Source organism: Anas platyrhynchos, chromosome 5, assembly GCF_047663525.1.
Source record: "Anas platyrhynchos isolate ZD024472 breed Pekin duck chromosome 5, IASCAAS_PekinDuck_T2T, whole genome shotgun sequence".
NCBI classification, from domain to species: domain Eukaryota; kingdom Metazoa; phylum Chordata; class Aves; order Anseriformes; family Anatidae; genus Anas; species Anas platyrhynchos.
This window is the reverse complement of record NC_092591.1, coordinates 48522088-48539716: the sequence shown is the minus strand read 5'-3', so window position 1 is coordinate 48539716 and position 17629 is coordinate 48522088. Positions and strand designations below refer to the sequence as shown.

The 17629-nt window shown below is 38.0% G+C and overlaps 1 protein-coding gene across 2 annotated transcripts in view; it reads left to right on the top strand.

Moving 5' to 3' along the window:
• Positions 1–17629, top strand: part of SHANK2 (SH3 and multiple ankyrin repeat domains 2) — a 351046-nt gene that overhangs the window by 16756 nt on the left and 316661 nt on the right. For both annotated transcript variants that reach the window (XM_072038992.1, XM_072038993.1), the window contains exon 3: positions 7848–7915. In XM_072038992.1, the coding sequence (XP_071895093.1) occupies positions 7902–7915 (14 nt within the window). In that variant the 5' untranslated portion in view covers positions 7848–7901. The remainder of the gene's footprint in view (positions 1–7847; positions 7916–17629) is intronic.

Genomic DNA, 17629 nt, shown 5'->3' with positions numbered 1-17629 from the left:
ACTTTGTTGGTCCATGTAGTTCTAGTAATGCGCTAAATACCTGTATGGGGATTCAGAGCAGTGACAACACGTTTCACTGTTCTGCAGAACTGATGGCAGCAGACCTTAAATGTAGCACTTTGATCATGGATGGTCCAAGGTGTTGCAAAAAACAATAAATCTAATCTTACTGAATACTCTCCAATGTACATAGAGCTAATCCCATTTAGGTAGTTCAAAACGTTCACTTGAAGGTTACCTGCTTTGGTTACCTGCTATACCTACTTACTCTCTTTTGTATTGTTCATTGTAAACCACATTCATCTTGTTACAAGGTTTGTGTTAAGAAAACACAGGTATTGCTATGTATTTCTATTTCCTTTAAATATTGCTAGCATGATATAAGCTTGTTTATTTCTTCTTAGAATGGAAAACGTTTTTCTTAACCAAATTTTTAACCCTACCCACCAAATACAAACCATCCCGTCTGTTCTTGCACCAGCCTAAACTCACTGCCAGTAAACTGAACAGGCGTGGGGATGGGTTGGTGGACCCACTCACCCCTCTGGAGCTGCTGGCAAGCTGCATAATAGACCTCTGGGCAGCCCAGCTCTCCTTGCACCACACTTGGCCACAGCTCTGTTTTCTCCTTTTGTCGTTGCTTCCCATTTCATCTCTTTTTACTTATCATGTAGCTCAGCCAGGAAAGTTAATAAAATCGTGTCTTTTGCAAATATTCCTTCTTTAAGAGAAGGATGAAGGAACAAAGGCTACAGGTGTCCACAGTGGTTTGTGATTTGTAATCGGGGGAAATCTCTCCTTCCTGTTGTCACAACAGTAACAAATGTTTCCACAACAGAGTGATGGTTGTTTAGATGGTACATGTAAATAAAACAGAACCACACAGAATGCTGAAAGCATGGCAGATACGGTGCTTTCCTATCTTGAGCACATAAAAGCTGTTTCTTCCTCTTAGATACTCATAGTCTGTGGATTTCATTCACTTCTTGAACAATTTGTTTCTTTTTGGTCAACAGCTAACAATCAATAGGCTTTCCTTTGAGTTTAGGCTCAAAGTCCAGTTATACATACAGGTAGCAATTGGGTGCAAGTACTTGTGTGAATCTACGTTTCGAAGTGTTTCATCTCATAGAATGAAAGTTGAAATTTGACAATTTTGACTTTATTGACTTGGACATGTCAGATGAATTACATGAAAAGTTACATCCAAGGTGAGCATCTTCTGGCTTTTTGAAAGGCTTTCATTATTTATTATTTATTGTGGATTTTGCAGTATGTGGGAAATGAAATAATTATGAGCCATGAACTGAGTATTACATTTTTTTCTTTCATCCTTGATTGCTTATGATTTGCAGTAATACTTATCACTTTAATTATATTGGCATTTTATGTTTAGATAAGCATAGGAAGGAGGTATTTTTTTTCTGTGACTGAACTTTTTTTTTTTTTTTAACTCCTACGGATAGGTAACAAAAATGCAGCATTCACTTCTGGTTGTTCTTTTATTATCATAAACTAAAAATTTAAGCTGCCTGAAATAAGTTATTCTTTATGTGGCATGGCTTTCCTAGTAACCCGAGTCTCCTTACACTTATGTTTAGGGTTGGAAAAAATCATTTTAGAAGACTGGAACATAGGCATTGAATAGTTTACACAGAAGCTGTTAGCAAGGCCTCCACATTTTTATGGGGTAGAGAAGGTCTGTTGGCAGCATACTTTTTATTCGTGATCTTGACTTTAATGTTCAGCTAGAATATTGCATATATTGCAGTTGTTTTAGTGGCTATGGACTGTCACTTAACAAAATGCCAGAGAAAAAAATTGCTTCCCGTGGTCTTTTCCTGAGTTCTCCTTAGCTGATGACATACTCACAGGTGTCAAGAATAATTGCTCCGGGTTCAACCTTGCTCTGCTTCAGGTGGTTGTCAGTCCACCTGTGTGTATGTGACACAACTCCTATTTAAGTATCTTGCAAACTCTTCTGATCCTGACTTTGTGTTTTCCCTAGAGGGACCTTTTTAATGAAGGTTATATTGCACTAAATAATCTATTAGAGAAGCCAGCAGTCATGAGCGGTATGCTCTGAATTTGTGGCTGTCCCACTTTATGAGGCAAAGAGGAGGAGGGAAATCTAGCAAGCGGCTGCCCTAAGGGCTCCTGCTGAAGTTCCTGTACTTGGGAAACCTCTGGTGTCAAGCAGCACAATGACAGGTCAGATTAGAAGTGCAGTGTGACTGGGCAGCAGTACTGCCCAGAAGTGTTTTGTATTTGAGTAGGATTTTTGCCTTGTCCTATTTAAAGACACTGACTATGTTTTCTGCTTAAAAGTGGGGAGTGTTGTTATGGCAGACCTGAATTCTGCCTAAATCACATTCAGCTTATTCTGAGATAGCAAAGTTTGAAACTTCTCAGATCACAATAGATTTATATCTACTCATGCTGAGTAAACTCTGAAACTCAGGTTTCAGACATCAAGTATGTAGATCCTGTCTCTTGCTGTCACAAGAAGCCTTTTGCCTTGTGCTCACACTGTAGCACCATAGACCCCATTGGCTTCTAAATGTAAGTGGTCATGAACTTCTGGCCAACTGTGCCCAGCGTGTGTGGCTGCAGAGCAGAGGCCAAGCATGTCCCTGAGCTTCAGCAAGGGATTAGCATACACTATTAACTTCACCCATGCACTACTCCTGCATTATGCATGGCTTTTTGTGTTAGAGAATGAGGTGTTTGGAGATCTGCAGTTCGCATGCAGGTCAGAGCTATTAAGTGAGGTCTACCAACTGCTCAATTTGCTATATATTTTAGAAATGGATTTAATAAGGACTAGCAAAATGAAGTCAACCTTTGCACCTTGTCCTCCCCTCTTCTCCAAGTGCAGGGAGAGTTAGAAGTTTGATGCCTGGGTGAGCAGGGATGACTTGGGGGGGTGGTGTCTTGTTAATATCTGCTTTGCACCAACTTGGGACATCGCTGATTTTGTGCTAATCTGCCTCATTTTAATATGTTGTGTTGCCCAAATTCCCAGTGTTGCTTTTTCTTTTATCTGATAAAAAATGTTGAAGAGGCCATGTGTGGGGCCGTGGAGGGTTCTCTGCATCTTAGGTGTAAATGAAATTAATAGTATGTTTATATTACCTGTATTTGGACAGAAAGTAAACTTATTTTTGCTGCTAGCATGGATGTGCTGCCATAGATGGTGAATGGTCTGAAGCCACAAATCATCTGACATTTTTGAAGACCATTCCTTGCTACCACAAAAACTGTAAGCATTGAACCCATTATGGTCGGGCAGCTGAGGAAAAAATAAAAAGAAAAAAAAGATTAGAGTAGTCAAGCATAGCAAAAAGAGAGTCACAAATATGTGAATTCATTCCAGTAAGTATTCAAGCAGCTGTAGGCTTCATATTTAGTTCTAAAAAGGTCCATGTGGAGTATTTTCTGCTCTGAGTTTTAAATTTATGCCCAAATATGGTCTCTTCTAATGAATAAAATAACTATTTTTCCACGTCCTTGAACTGTTTTCCTGATTCTGTTCACATTTCAACCTTGCAAACAGACTTTCTTTGTTTGCTCTGGCAGTATATAGTGGCAGAATTGGACAACAGGAGTCTCTCAAAATCTCAGATAGCTCTTCCCTTGCTACATTCATTTTTCAGCTTGCTGCTTTGCTCTTTGGAGCTAGAATCAGATCAGGTTTGCTTATTCAGTCTCCCTCATGCAGCATTTGCATCCATCATGTACATACGTGCCAGAGATGCAAGCCTTGGCTACCAGTACACCCCGGTATCTGAGCTCTCAATTTAACATGGAAAAAACGTGGAGAATTCAGTGTGTGTGTTTGGGGCCTATTAGTATTAGGACATCTGGGAGTCTCTGTATTACTAGACTAATGGACTGCCTGCAGTCTTACGGTGCCTTCAGCTCTCTATAAATTACATGAATGTACTGTTAAAGCAGCAGTTAGCACTTTCATCTAGCGTAGCTGGACTGCTTTAGCCATTTTTTAAACCAGGTGAAATTTTCTGTATTCCTGTGAACTCTTCTGGTATTCGCATTCTGAAGACATTCACTCAAGCTTGCTGAAGGCCTCATGTATAAATTGCCTTTGACAGAAGCTGCTGGGAACATAAGCTTTGGTGCAGATAAAGGGATCTTCACTGTTGATGACATATAGATATTTTTGTGTATGTGAATATAGATGAGGAACACTTAGTATTGTACAATAGTATTAAGATTGCAAGGGCTGCTTTTGTTTGGAAAAAATAATGACAAATTTGTGAAATGTTTCATTCTAAACTGTATTAATTAAAACATGCTGATCCTGGAGCTGAGCATTCCCATATGCTTCATTTTTGAGTGTTTCCATATAACCATTCTCTGTGCCATCTTCATAATTTCACAGAGATGGGTATTTTTCTCCATAGCCATGCAGACAGCTGCGCGAAGAAGCTGGCTGGTCAGCTGGGAGCCAGGGAAGAGCCAGAAACTGGGGCTACTCTGGCACTGAAATTGTGCTGAGAGGTTAAGCACAAATATTTACTCAAGTTTGCCAATATGGTTGTATGATTTTTGGTTGGCTTGTGTTTGCGTGAGCCAGAATACTGGCAGAATAAATGCATGTTTGTATGCTGAGCAGTGTTTGGACGTACTTTATCTAGTCAGTAGCTGAATTTACTTGAACTTCGCTCTTCAGTTAAAAACTTGTACTCTCCAAAGTGGGCACCTAAGCACAGAGAAATGCCCACAAGCAAGGCTATCTCCCTGTGTAGATGATTCATTAAATGCACGTGTTACAAGAGAAAAATGGGGATATGGAAATCTTGACGCTTTCATTCTGCTAGTTATAGAAACACTGGAACATTTCTAATCTGAAAACTTGTCAGGTCAGGGGGAATGTTTGAGTTGCATCGTTTTGGGAATGGTTGGCATCCTGGCCGACCTGCTTGGGGAAAGGAGCAGTGCTGAGCAGGGCAGCAAGTCCTATAAATACTGCATGGCTGCAGCTCCCTGAACCAGGGTACTGCTGCCACACTGTACAGTGTGGAAACATCAGGCAGATCTCCTTGCTGCATGGCCCCATAGGTGTCATCAGCCATAGTGTTTGTCTCAGCTTTTTGGAGTTATGGCTTGGTGCTTTTTAGGTTGATTTAATGAGGAAAATGGCTTATGTGGCTGGGCTGCCAGTCTTTTCTCCCCTCCTTAATCGTCCCCTGCTACTTTCCAATGGCTTTTGAATATTTTGCTGAACTTCAGCTGATTTGTTTAAAGTAACAGAAATCTCTTAAGGTGTTCCTGCAAATGTTATGAAAATTGGTGATTAAGTATTGGAGAGACCCACATTAGTGCTTCCATGGAGGGAAAGGCATGAGGTCAGCAGCTTCTGTCCTGCTTTGTGCGTCACCTGGGGGATAATACTCAATCCTTTGCCTAGCCAGGCATGCAGGCAGCATCTGGAAGAGAAAGCTGTTGCAGCAGGAAGTGATGGGGATGTGAGAGTAACCTGGGATTTTATGGCACAGAGAATTGTTTAGGGGTGCGCTAGAAGCTCTGACGGTAGAAAGAGAAGCTTCTGCTTTACCAGTCCTAGGCTGGAGGGGAGGAAAAACGGGATCTGAAGGGATCTTGATCATTTTTGTCTGCATGTGAGTATTAAGAGGTGTGTTTTTCAGGAAGAGAAGACAACAGTTGCTTAATTTTGCAACAGCGGTGTCTTCATCCACTATGCAACCTCACCCAACCTCATTAGGAAGCCTGCATTGGCACCGTTTAATTTGTTTTCTATAAATCTGCAGTATACAAAGACTATCATTTAAAGACCTTTCCCTAACTCTTTGAGACTGCTTTGATTTTCTTATCCTTAGATGTAGCATTAGAGATTACTGTAAGAAGTAAATTAACAGCCCAGATACAAGTAATGGAGACATGTTGCTGGGTCATTTTTGTAAACAGAAGACTTCGGACTCCATACAGAAAAAACTGCTGCAATTCTCCATAGGAAGTCCAAAAAATTCCCTTCATTGAATTTTCTTAGATTTTATTTTCTGTGGGGTATTTAGTAGCTGAATACTTAATATTTATATTGGTTTTGTTACATTCTATAACAACAAAGTCCCAAAATATTGCCTTAAAGTTCAGACTGTTGCTTTATGCCTTTACTAAATCCTACCAATATCTATCTAAAATTGGCCAAGTTATAAGCCTCATAAAAAAACTACAAAGCCATTTTTTGTAATATGCAGATGTGTCAGCATTTGTAAGCAATTTTGGAAGGACTCATTTGTGATGGATGTTTTCCAGTTCCAGGTAATTCCTTATCCTCTGTCTCTATATCCATATAGAAACTGAAAGCTGGCATGTATAAGAGATGGTTCAAAAGTGGAAGCATGATTAAGAAACCTGTTAGATTAGTTGATTTTGTTTTGCTTTTAACTTGCAGATACCTTCCCTTCCATGAATTCTGGTTTTCGCCTTCTGAGAAACAGCTAGTGATCCTTCCTTCCCTACATTCCCTATGACATTCATGATTGTGGAGATCATGTTTATATCTCTGACTCTGAAAATGCTGGGTCTACTAGATTTCAACTCAAAAGCAGCTTATTTAGTACAAAATACAGTAGTTTGGTGTCCTTTATTTAAATAGCTTTTGCTGTTTCTGTAAGATAGTTGTGCAGAGTTATGCAGCTGCTGGAGAGACATTTGTAAATATTTTCTGCCTTCTTGAAACTTTCTGAATAGGTTTGTTTCGGTAAAATTTGTCAAAATCTATCTTAATTTAAAATAAAGAACATGCAGTCCAATGGTGTTCACATAATTATCCCTGAGAATTTCTGGTTTCACTTATGGTCATGTTCTGTACTCCTTCTGGAGCTACATAATTGGTTTATATTTCTCTTGTGGCTAATTGAGAGTGCCTGTTTGGACCTCTTAGTGTAACAGGTGTAATATAATCTAATATTATTTTTTGACGGAGTACCATGCAGTAGAGTGCGTTACCAAAAAGTTAAAGAAAAAAGTTTGTCAAACTTGCTTTCTCAATGTAGAAGTCTGTTTTTTCCTTTTCATTTACACCTGTAAAAGGAAGAAATACATCATAGGCAAAACTTTCTTCAGTGTGAGATTCTACCCATCCACGAAGACAATAAATTTGAATGTAGTCATACACTTCAGTGCTCATCAGTTAGCCTGCTCTAGGCTATCCCTTACTATGGTGGGAGTTGGACTGTGATGCTCAACGTGTCTGCTGAATTGGGGAATCTTTCTGAGGGGCTGGAAAAAGCAGACGTAATTTCTGGATCTCAGCTAGACTTGGAGGAAAACAAAACAAAACAAACAAAAACAACAACCACCAATCAATGACATGCATTTTGCTGCACAAATTGGGGTTGTTCTGCAAATGCACGTGCCTGGGATGCTGAGTGCTTTGCAGAACTTAAATTCAGAAAGATGTCCACGGAAACAGCAAGGCAGCATCTTTCACCTGCTGACAGATCTGGCCTGAAATTATGTCTGTTGATAACCAGGAGAGCCTGTTTTTGCCTTAAGACTAGCTTTATGCTGCCAGAAGCACTCTGGAGTGAGTCAAGTTGTAAGGCTCTGTCATTGTGAAGCTATGCATAATATTTATGTTACAGCATGATGAATGTGTTGTAAATTGGTAAAGCAATAAAAATCTTCTTTTTTTTTCCTTTTTTTTTTTTTTTTTTCCTTCGAAGACTAATGCATCAAAATCCCCTTTGTGCTCTGTGTGTTTCTGCTTTGCAGATTTTAAAGAGGGTGTCTGTTAGGTCACTGGATTTCTTTCTCTATGTGTCAATTTTCTCATGTATTTATTTATTTATTTTTTACAGGAATCTGAGTTGAGAATAGTTAGATGCTGATGATCTTGACACAGTTGCTTTCTTATGTATGCTGACAGGTAAGCATGCCAAATTAATTTTTGTAGAGAAATCATTTAAGTTACTCATGTCTTTTCTTCACCTTCTTTTCCCTTTAATCCTATAGCAACTTCTCAGAATTGATTTTTATATCACAGATTTAGTAAGACTGAGAAGAATTTATCAGTTTAACAGCAGACTGTTGTGAAGACAGTTGGGAGAGCATGTTAACTTTCATCATCACGTGTAGCAGCTCTCTTCCTCCTCCTACTGAATATACTTTAAATCTGAACTAGCAGAAAGACTAATGTTATGGTACTTCTTGTATTAGATGTGTTGAAACACTTTTTTTTTTTAATGAGCAATTTTTTGGGAAGTTCACTGCAACTTTTGCAATTAATGTCTGGTTTGGGTAAAGAATTTCATAGTGTAGTCCCTCATCATACAGTTAGGTGAAAACTGATGGACTAGGATGTCACTGTAGAGCCTCTCATTATATAGCTCAGACATGTCCATTGTGTCTTTTCTATTGTATCTGTGCACTGCATTTTCAGTGTTTTCTATTCAACCAGGCTTCTAGTCTCTACGTATTTCTTTCTTATTCCTTTTTATTTTTTTCCCTCATACCTTTTCTGTGATTCTTTTAAAACACAATTTGAAAAGTTTTGGTAGTACTCTGGAGACTTCTTACACCTTTTTATACAAAAGTTTCTTAAACTAGAATTATTTTATTGGCTTACAGTCCAGTTGCTACAAAATAAATAACTTTAAACTCAGAAGTCAGGAAAAAAATGATCAAAAACTACAGTGATTTAAAATTAGGTTTCCTTTGGTGAAGCCTGATGCTTCCGTATGATCTGAAAACTAAAAACCTCATTTTCTCTGTGATGAGAGAAAAGTGAAGGGGCCTTTTCTCATATTGATGCTGCAGCTGTCTGTGTTAATGCACATTATGACCACATATCAAAGGTAAGATAGTGTGGTGGTTTCACACTGATAGACAGTCCTAGCAGTATCTTTGGATGAGCAACAGAAGGAGACTGAAAACATTAAAATTATGTAAAAAGTGGGCAAGGTATTGCAGGGTAACACTTTCAAATTGGAGGAGTAGTCTGTAGAAATGGAAAAAGGAGAGAAAGTTTAAAACGTGATGGTGTGTACCTCAAGGCCAGCACAAGAAAAAAAAACATTAACTTATCAGGAATTTATCATTGGCTATTTGCTTCTGTGGCTAGTGCCAATATCAAACATGAGTACTTATGCCAATTAGAAGACAAAGGAAATAGATCAAAAACAATTACACAAATACAGAATTACAGAATTTTATTTGGCAATGTGTTGAGTTTAGGAGACTAATTTTTGTTGACTAAAACGTGTCAGTAAGTTTCTAGTTACGGAGTTTTTCAAATATCAAGTTGGTCATTAGTTTATGGCATGATCAAAATAATCCTTCAGAGCTCATACTGTCATACCTTGATGAGGGATGTATATGTTTGAGTATTCTGCAGAATTGAGAAAGCATGGAGGTAAGAGGCAATACTTTGAATCAATTCTAAAAATGGGAAAATAAACTTAAATCTCAATTTTTAAATTATTTGCTCAGTGCTACTAAGCTATTTGTGGGAAATAGATATCATCAGCGTAGAACTGAACTACCTTTCAAATAAGTCTGAAGCATAAAGAACAGCAGTTACTCAAATCTAGCTTTGATAATGTATTAACACTGCAAGACATCAACACATTCTAAACTACAGATGTGATGGGTAAGGCTTCTGCTTACCTTGTCAATCTTTTTTTTTTTCTTTTTAAATGTCTTTCTTTCCCATTTATATTCATAGCAGTCACAGTGACTGCAGATGTGAAAAGCAGACATTCATGACTGAGCACGCTGTTTCACCGTGAGAGCCAACAGTGACAGTGATGTTTGGTACAGGCTGTAAACACTTCTCTATGTTTTACGTGCTCTGAGTTGTTAGTGAAGGGGAACTTCCAGTACCCAATTCTGTGGTTCTCTTAAAAGTATTATTATAGGTCTTTGTTGCATGTACCATTTTTTTTTTTTGTATAGTTAACATTCATTATTCTAATATACAAAATACTGCAATATTACATACATACTTTGCTCTTTTTACTATAGCAAAACTTCAATTTTTATGTACTTTGTCTGACTGCCTGTGATTTAATGAGTCCTCTCCAGGCCAAACGATAGGGGATCCAGCCCTGTGCCCTGGGTGGAGCAGGGCAGGCAAGTCAGCAGCCTGGGTGCTGCTGCAAGAAGAGCTGTCTTGTGGAAGCAAGAAGGCCTGAGGACCTTCCTGCCCCCCTGCTCTTGCTGAGGCAGTGGTGATGCAGCTCTGATGCCTAGCATGCCTTCTGTGGCAAGCTATAATGGTGGGAAATTCAACTGCTGGGCATATTAATGGCTGCAGGTTTGTGGTGGGAGAGAGCCAAGCCTGGTGACCTATCTTCTGTGTGGAAAGTTAGCATACATCCTGAAATCTCCTAAAAAAAAATATAAAAAAATAAAAAAAAAAGAAAAGAAAACTAAAAAGGGGAGGAAGAAAAAATGGGGAGGAGCTGGTGGCATTCTTAACCCAATAGAGGGACTAGAGGCATGTCAAAATCATGAAGATGAAAGCACATTAGAAAGAAATTAAATCCAGTACCATGAAAGGGGCAGAAATGGTAGTTTACCATGTGTGGTTGAGAAACAGTTTGGGGAAGAGGAGGCTAGGCCTGGGGAAAACTTTTGAGATGAGGCAGCTAGGAGTGAAAACACTGGAAGGCAGACTGAGTAAAATCCCTGGGAGAACATGAAGTAGGCATAAAAGCTAACAGCAAATCTCTTTTTAATGCTAATTTCCTTTAAAAATGTGAATTGAACAAAATATATTTCTGTTTTCATAGCTTTATATTAATGCTGAAGAGGAGGGCTTTTTGCACTCTGTCTCTGCCTTGTTCATTTGTGCAAGCAGCAAGGCAGAGAGGGGTTCAGTAGATCTCATTAATGGGAATGTCCTGAAGGATTTGGTTCACATGATGGGCTTAATTATTTCCTTCCCTGCACAGCTGCATTACACAGTAAGCAGAGCTGCCTAGACGTTGTTCTTCTCTTATAATGAGGTGCAGGAATAGGTAGCTCTGACAGCATCAAGAGCAGTGTTAGGAAATGAGCTTTGCGTGGAAATTGTTAACATTAGCAATACACATGGGAGTATTTGAGCAGCAAAATAGAAAGACTTAGAATAAAATAGACTTCATCTCAGGGTCATGCCAGCCCCCGGTTTTATAGAGAAATAGTTCTTTCACGCATTATATTCCTGTACATCACTGCTCCTCATTCCTGGAGAAAGGCAGTCCCATGCAGGTGGCCATCACAAAGGACCGTGAAATCCTACACCATCAGCTGCTCGATGCATACAGAGGATTTAGTAAGAACTTTTACTAAGTAGTTACTTAATGGCAGAAACTGACAGTTGTATGCCTGGAATTCAAGACAGATTTTTATTAGGAATATTTTATATCATAATTCAATCAAGATTATTTAAGAATGCTTTTATATTCAGTTTGCATTTCTTGATTAGACTTTGATAATTTCCCTGGCTGGAATTTCCAAAGTATACCGTCAGAAAATTACAAATGGTAATGAATTCACTTAATCAGGTCTTACAGGAGTACAATCAACACAAAATCTAGTCAATTAGAAATAAATCTGTTTAAAGTGTTTCTAGTTCTCTAACGGCCTCGTTTTAGGATGTACATTACCTGTGACTGAATTAGAGACTTGCACAAACAGGTGGAAATCATACTCTGTAAAGAAAACACTGTACATGTTGTAAACAAATCAAGAATTTGCTTTGGTGATGATGAAATTTACTTAGATCTCTTGTAAATTATAGATTGAATTGTTCAGTCCATGATAATTTGAACTTTGAAGTCCCCTTAAGTCCCCTTAAAAAAACACAAGAAAGGAACATATTACTGGTAGTAGGTTAACAGCCAACATGTATTGGTACAGTTGAAAAAACTTTGTACATATATTTCAGTGTGATAATACTGTGAAACCATACTGATTACAAAACATATGATTGCTTGGAAACTTGCAGATTTTGGGAGGTTATAGAACTAAGCCTATTTGTTAATCTTCCAGTTTTATCTTAACCATTACAGCTCTATTTAAAGACAAAATAGAGATGCAAGTGCTGTGTTTTGCAGTTGGCCTCAGTAAGACCAAGCTGTCCATACATCTGGCATGGTTGCCAGTATTGTTTCTAAACTTAGTCGTGGCCTTGCCCTTCTTTAGTGAGGTCAAGTTTTTGTAATGGTTTGGTCACGGCTTTGTTACATACACCGCTAACAGGGCAAAATGACCTGATTTTCTGAATCAGTATTTCTTTTTTCATATGAACCGTGTGCTGCTGCAGGAATGCTATGGGACTGCACACGGGAGGCAAATGTTTGAGTGGCCATGGATTAGAAGGGAGAATGAAAAAAATATTCTCCTCTGTTCTTGCCCTATACCTTGAACAATACAGAAGTAAAAAAGGCTGCAGAATATTTGAGAATATTCATTAACTGTGCATTTACGTAAAACTAAGATGAAAGGGCATCTTCACATCCTAGCTAAAAACAAAATTGGTGATTTTGTGTTAGTGATATTGAAATGCATAGAGGAACGATCCTATTGTAAAGAAGATTTTCTGTGAGGGGAGTGGGGACAAAATCTAGAGGTGACCAGCAGGAGAAGTGGTGGCTTTGGGGAGATGGAGCATCAACTGGCCTACACCTGCAGTGAGGTTACAGAGATGATAGAGCCAGGTTCTGCGCAGTGATGAAGGGCAGGAGGACAAGAGAGAGAAGGCAATAAGTTGAAACAAGTTCAGACTGGGTATGAGGAAAATCTTTTTCCCTACGAGGACAGTCAGGCAGGGGCAGGGAGGTTGCTCAGGGAGGTTACACATTCTCCATCCTTGGAGGTTTTCAAGACAAATGTAGTTAACAGCATGAGAAGCCTGCGATCTCACAGCTGCATCAGCTGTGAGCAGGTTTCTTGACTAGAGAGCTCCATAAGCCCTTCCAATGCAAATGACTGATATTTGTCTTCATTCTGTATGGAGACAGGGATACCTCAGAAGAACAATGATGTAGGATGCTGAACAGTTGTGGTACTCTGATGTGAAGAGTTTGTAGTTCTTGGCTGGAGATGTTTATGGGATTTCTCTTGAACTGGAGAAGAATCTCTAAATCAAAGTATTGTAAGCTGTTATCCAGGGTGATTTGGCATGCTATTTATTTTTAATATTAAATTTCAAACTACACTTGGCATTTAGGGAATGAAGGCTCAAAGAATTATTGATGAATCCTTATATATTTTTAAACTTTATTATCCTTTATATGTATTTTTGTTTCCCTGTTTCTGCATACTAGTTAAAAGCACGCATCTCATTCTTTTTTCTTCTGGCCTAAGAAGTAATCTTTTATTTCTTGAGCTGTTTACTGAAGCCAATAGTAGTGTAGATCGTCTGTGAGGAAAACTGGTATTTTTCATTGTGTTTTGATTGTTAATCAAAAAAGTTAATCTCTTATCTTTACTTTGAGTTGAATCAAAATTTCGAAGGGCAAGAGAATAGTTTATTTCTCAGATTTTCTTCAGAACTACTGTGCTACCTGTGTCATCTTGGCTGACCATTTAACCTTTCCGAGCATGCAGATATTTTTCCCCAGTCTGCCATCACTATCATCACTCACATACACAATCCTAAAAAAACGTTAATTCCACTATGAACTCAGGCTTGCGTGTACAGGCTGGAGTACAGGTTAAAGCCCAAGTTGTGCATACCTTGGGGGTGGAAAATAAGCAGGCAAGATGCAGATAAGATCATCAGAGTTCCTCTTTTAAAATTTCATTTGAAAAAAATCGGGTAAGTTTTTCTGCAATTTGGAGAAGAGAAGCCTGGAGACCATCTGCCACTGGGACACAGGGATATTTGCTGCATACTTGCACAGATGGGTGCAGAGAGAGCGAGGACACACACAGCACATGGCTTTGCTTACACTGGAGGCTGGCTAAACCACAGGCTGGTCACCTATCTGGCTGTACAGTGTGCACATCCTTTCTGGGTCACCGTTCATTTGTTGTTTCCCTCTTGGTTAGGAAAAGAAATTAAGTTTATAAAGGCCAAGTAGTTCCTTCTGCCTTTCTTCCCTGTTCTCTATCATGTTGATTTCATGATCTTAACTGAGGCCAGGGCTTACTTCTGCTTGGCTCTGCAAGGCAGCAAATGAACTAGAAGCTTATTTGCCTTATGCATTGCTTCCTATTACTGCCAATATAGTTGTCAGTGCTGGTAAGAAACAGCCACAACTTAGAATCACAGAATTCTTGACTTGTGTTTGTAGAACTGCTCCTGATCTGAAGCTTCTGTACCCTGGTATATGTTTCAAATCTCCAACTATAGGGCATTTCGGCATGGGACTGCCCTGGGGTGACAGGCTCTGGAAAGTCTGTGCCCTCAAGGACCACCTCTGCTGCAGACATCGATTACCAGGTATCCTCCGCAAGCTTCAAGGGGTGTCTCCTAGTGCATTGAAATAGTAGTGAATTTGTTGAAAGTAAATAAGAAAAAAACAAACAAGCACAACAAGAAAGGGTAATTTAGTTTTTTTTTTTCACCCATCTCTCAGACAAAGATAACATAATTTTGTAGGAAAAATAAACCATCTATTTGAAGCTTTGCTTTTTTAACTGGATCAGTATTTCTTTGACCAAAATAATGTATGCAATAAGACTATTTTTGGCAACACAGCAAATTCATTTCAGTAACGTAGTAGCCCTCCATCAGGATCATACTTAAAGAAAATTCAGGTAGATCTTCATAACAAAAACCATTCATAACTAACTCACTTGTAGATAGAAGAGTCTGTCTTTTCTACTCTCAGGATCTGTTCTAATCTACATAACAAGACAGCAACAGTGCTTCTCTGTTCATCTGAATAAATAAAAAAAAAAATTCTCTCACAAAAATGTTTTTTTATGGATAAAAAGGAAAATAAATTGATAAGCATAAAGTGCAAATTAACAAGCAACCAAGCTGCTTTATCCACCAGGGAGATGCACCAGAGGTAAATACCTTTAACAAGCTTTGATTTTTTTTTTTTTTCCAATTCTTATTGTAAGTCTAAGTCTTTTAAAATTCTCTTATGTCCTTTCCCTTCCAACATATTATAATCTTTGTGATATTTACGTAGTCGAGTACAAGTAGATGCTGGAAACAGAAAGCCTAGAAGATAAAATTGCTTTCTCTGCAAGCCTACAGTTGAGGTAAGGAAAACTTCTGGGAAAACCAAAACAAGCATTATATCCATCTTTTATGAATAGATAATGATCTTTTAAAATTGAAGTGGTGTACTACTTGCACATTGCTTAAAGAGAACAATTCATAACTACTTACTCAGTTTGTATAATTCTCTTTTTGAATAACTGAATGGGGAAATATATTTTTTTCATTGCTGAAGTTTTCAACTTTGAAATCTCCAGTTACTATACATAAGTATGCTTAATGAAAGTTAATATTTATATCTTTATTGTGATATTATCAAGAAAAGCTTTATTGGCTTGATCTATTGGATAGACTTTCCCATGTTTCATGTTGGATCTTAAAACTTTCCCTGACTGTTTTTCTTATGAATGCATGTAGGTGTCACATCTTTGTGCAGCCATTCCTAAAGTAAATCTGTTGACTTCAGCAGGTTTACATCCATTATTGTTTCCCCATGCAAGGTATGAAATTGCTTAAAAAGGCTCTCAGAGGGTTACTGTGTCTATATTTTACTCCAAACAAGATCAACAGTATAAAGATTATATGGCAGACTTTCAGGATCCAATGCTAGCTGCTTAGAAAGGGTATTTATTTGAATTTATGAATTCAGGACAGATCTCATATTTGGTATGCTGGTGAGCTTTGGTTTCTGGGGTAATTTGCTTTGCTTTAGTCTTAATTTTTGTTGTTGTTGTTGTTGTTTTGTTTTGGTTTTCCTATTTGAATTAGTTACTTAGCTGCTATTTATGTAGCTTTTGTTTTAACATCTACTTAAAGTGTTTTAGAATTCTGGATTAATACACCCTGAGCAGATGAATTCTCAGACTGAAAGTTGTTTTTGCAAATAAGTGTATGCAACCACTTTGGGGTCCAGTCATTTACTTAATGCTTCAAAATGCATTACGATTTCATCCTAGGTAAAATACAGCATCCATTGCAAGTATTATTTAAATAATTACTTAGGCGTACAGTTGTTCGTTAAGAAATATATGTTCTAATAAATGTACAAAAGCAGAGGCCATATTAAAAATAACAGTAGAAATGAAGAGAGCCTAGAAGCTACCTACCTTGGGGCTCAAGGGGCTGGTTGTAATTCCTTGTCTGGAGTGGTGACCTTTAAATAAAGGTCAGATAGGTTTGCACTGGAAACCTTGCAGGTGCTCAACAGAAGACACTTAAGATATTGTATTGCCAATGGGAGTTGCCCTTTTCTGTAAACTTCACTGTGGTTAACATTTATAAATACTTGGCTGTGTTTCCCCTAGTAATATGCTTGAATCTTCTCCTTCCCTCTCCTTCTCTCCTCAACAGGTTTTGTTTTCTCAAGTTGAAAAGTTGCTTGTACTTCAAACATTTTAAAGCCTTTTCCATAATGGCCTCTTTTCCAGACTTGCTCATTCAACACAATAAGTCACTTATCTACTGTATTCTTTGTATCTGTCCTTTTCCAAAATCTCTTTTTGCATCTGCCTGATTGAAGTTCAGGCTTTCCATAAAGATACTTTGACCATCTGAATAGTTTATAAATAAAATAAACACTAAGTAAAACAGCTGGAGGATGAGAAGAATTTTATCTTTGGACAAAAAGCTGTTTGGAAACTTAACAAAGCTTTCAGAAAACCACCCTATATTTGTAGAAATAGGTTAAACGTGTAGATCTTATATGTTTTAGGAGTGCTAATGGTGAAGTACATCTGTAAAAAGAACAAATTACATTCTTCCAGTCTGATCTTAAGACCCACTTTAATCATATGATGTTGGTATTTAGGACTCTGAATACCAGAAGTTAATGGGGCTTAGCCTCTTCTTGGCATGTCTGCATTGCACAAATATACATGAACAAGGCATAACAACCTGCCTCAGAATAAGAAGCAGGGTCAACAATCCCTTCACTGTTTCTCTCTCTCTTTTTTTTTTTTGTTTGTTTATTTTTTTTTTTTTTAAAGGAAGGAGGAAAAAAAGTGTCACACTTGATCACTTTTGCAAAACAATTTGTTTCTGTCACCTGTGCAGTTTACCTAGCAGAGAAATCAAAGACTGCGTAAGTTGGCCTTGAAACAGGGCAGCAAGAAGAATCTTCCAGTGGTGCTGGTGATGACAAATGGGTATGGCCATTGATTTTCAGTACTGATTTCAAACCAATATTTAAATCTGAGGGTAAGAGATACTGGGACGAGAAACAAGAGCTTCAGAGAAAACTAAAAGAGGAATTTTGCTTGGTGATCTGGTACATGAGTACTCAACACACATCTTGTAAAATATTTATTTAATTGTTTCAGTTATTTAACAGAGCGATAAAAAATGCATTACCAGACAGTGCAACCAAGACAAATTTAAGAGAAGGAGTGATATAAAGGGAAAGAAACTGTAATTACAGGAGTGTGAATAGCAAAATATTGTATGATTAAAATTTTTTGGTAATTACCTTGCAGGGGG